This window comes from Aplysia californica, unplaced genomic scaffold (assembly GCF_000002075.1).
Source record: "Aplysia californica isolate F4 #8 unplaced genomic scaffold, AplCal3.0 scaffold01021, whole genome shotgun sequence".
Classification (NCBI taxonomy): domain Eukaryota; kingdom Metazoa; phylum Mollusca; class Gastropoda; order Aplysiida; family Aplysiidae; genus Aplysia; species Aplysia californica.
In genome coordinates this window covers 219,335-220,775 of record NW_004798291.1, presented here as the reverse complement: position 1 = coordinate 220,775, position 1,441 = coordinate 219,335, and the positions used below count along the sequence as shown (strand labels likewise).

Genomic DNA, 1,441 nt, shown 5'->3' with positions numbered 1-1,441 from the left:
TTTAACACACACACACACACACACACACACACACCGCCTCTCAGTCTCCCTCCCCTCACACCCCCACACATACACCCCCACGCAGACACTCACCCAGCTCCACAGGGTACATGAGCACACACCCACACATACACCTCCACAGACACTCACCCAGCTTCACGGGGTAGATGAGCACACACACACACACACACACATACACCCCCACACAGACACTCACCCAGCCCCACGGGGTAGATGAGCACACACACACACACATACACTCACCCAGCTCCACGGGGTAGATGAGCGTGTTCACGTCCAGGATGAGGTCCATCTTGAAGGACTCGCTCTCACAGAACAGGCGAGACACTGTGGGGAACACACACAAACAAGAAACACACTTAACGACGGATGCAGCGCAAAATTCAACTTAGAAGAAAATAATTTTTAAAAATTTTTGAAATAAAATTGTAGCTGTAAGAAATACAACATTGACTATCCCCACCCCCGCGCCAAAAAGAGACAAAAACAAAACAAACAAAATGCAAAAAAGTACCAAATAATCGTAGTAAAAATAAAATGGGAAAAGAAAGGGGGAAAAAGAAAAGAAAAAAAAACAAAACAGCGGATGCAGCATCCCAGCAGACAGGCCGAAATACAGGTACAAATACAAATGTACTCGGACCGAACTCGGGTCTCCTGCGTGCGACAGCGAAGCCCCTGGCTGAAACAGGTGCAAATGACGTCACGGGGTGACTTAAAAGTAGCCACTGAACTGAATGTAAAGACCCTGGGGTGCGCGTTTTAGGATAAACAAGGCCCCGAATGGAAAGGGGGGGGGGGTAGTTTTAGTAAGAGTCCTAGGGCACTTGCAACAAAATAAGGCCTTATAAGTGCCGAAGATTAGAGGTGTTACAAGAGAGTAACAAACACAAAAAGGAGTAGGAGAGAAAAGGACCACCACGATAGTTTTTGATAGGAAAGAAAGAGCAAACCACACCAGAGCACCCGCCAACCAACCACGAATGGGGGTCCGTTCGTTTGTTTGGAGTAAAGAACAGGACATCAACACAATAATGGCAATGTACTGCAGGGCGGGGTTGGGGGGTGGGGGTGAGTATGATAGATGAACAGGCAGAAATAACAGGGGAAAAGGGCCAACCAGGGGCGCCCTCCAACTACCCGCTAGGACTGGAGGGCTCAACTTCACGTGTACCCTTTCCGCATTGTTACAGAAGATGTGGACCAGAGAGGGTTTACATTTTATTAACAAAAAGCTGTATCACTGTAAACTCTCTGGTGTGGATGCACAGCAAAGGGCACACTTTCAAAAAGCCACAATAGACAACAGACATTGGAAGAAAAAAAGAAAAGAAAATAAGTAGAGCCTTCTAGTAGTATCACCACCCATCCTAGCCAGGAACATGTGTGCTGGGCTTAAAGCCAAAGAAGAAAAAACAAA

General features: G+C 47.1%; 1 protein-coding gene across 1 annotated transcript in view; it reads right to left on the bottom strand.

The window, feature by feature from the left end:
* Positions 1-264: 264 nt before the first annotated feature.
* The window catches only part of LOC101857449 (DNA-directed RNA polymerases I, II, and III subunit RPABC3), a gene marked incomplete at its 3' end in the record, with an annotated part of 13,459 nt that continues 12,282 nt past the window's right edge, over positions 265-1,441 (bottom strand). Inside the window, 1 exon segment of the mRNA XM_005111188.3 lies at positions 265-348. Coding sequence (XP_005111245.2) covers positions 265-348 — 84 coding nt within the window.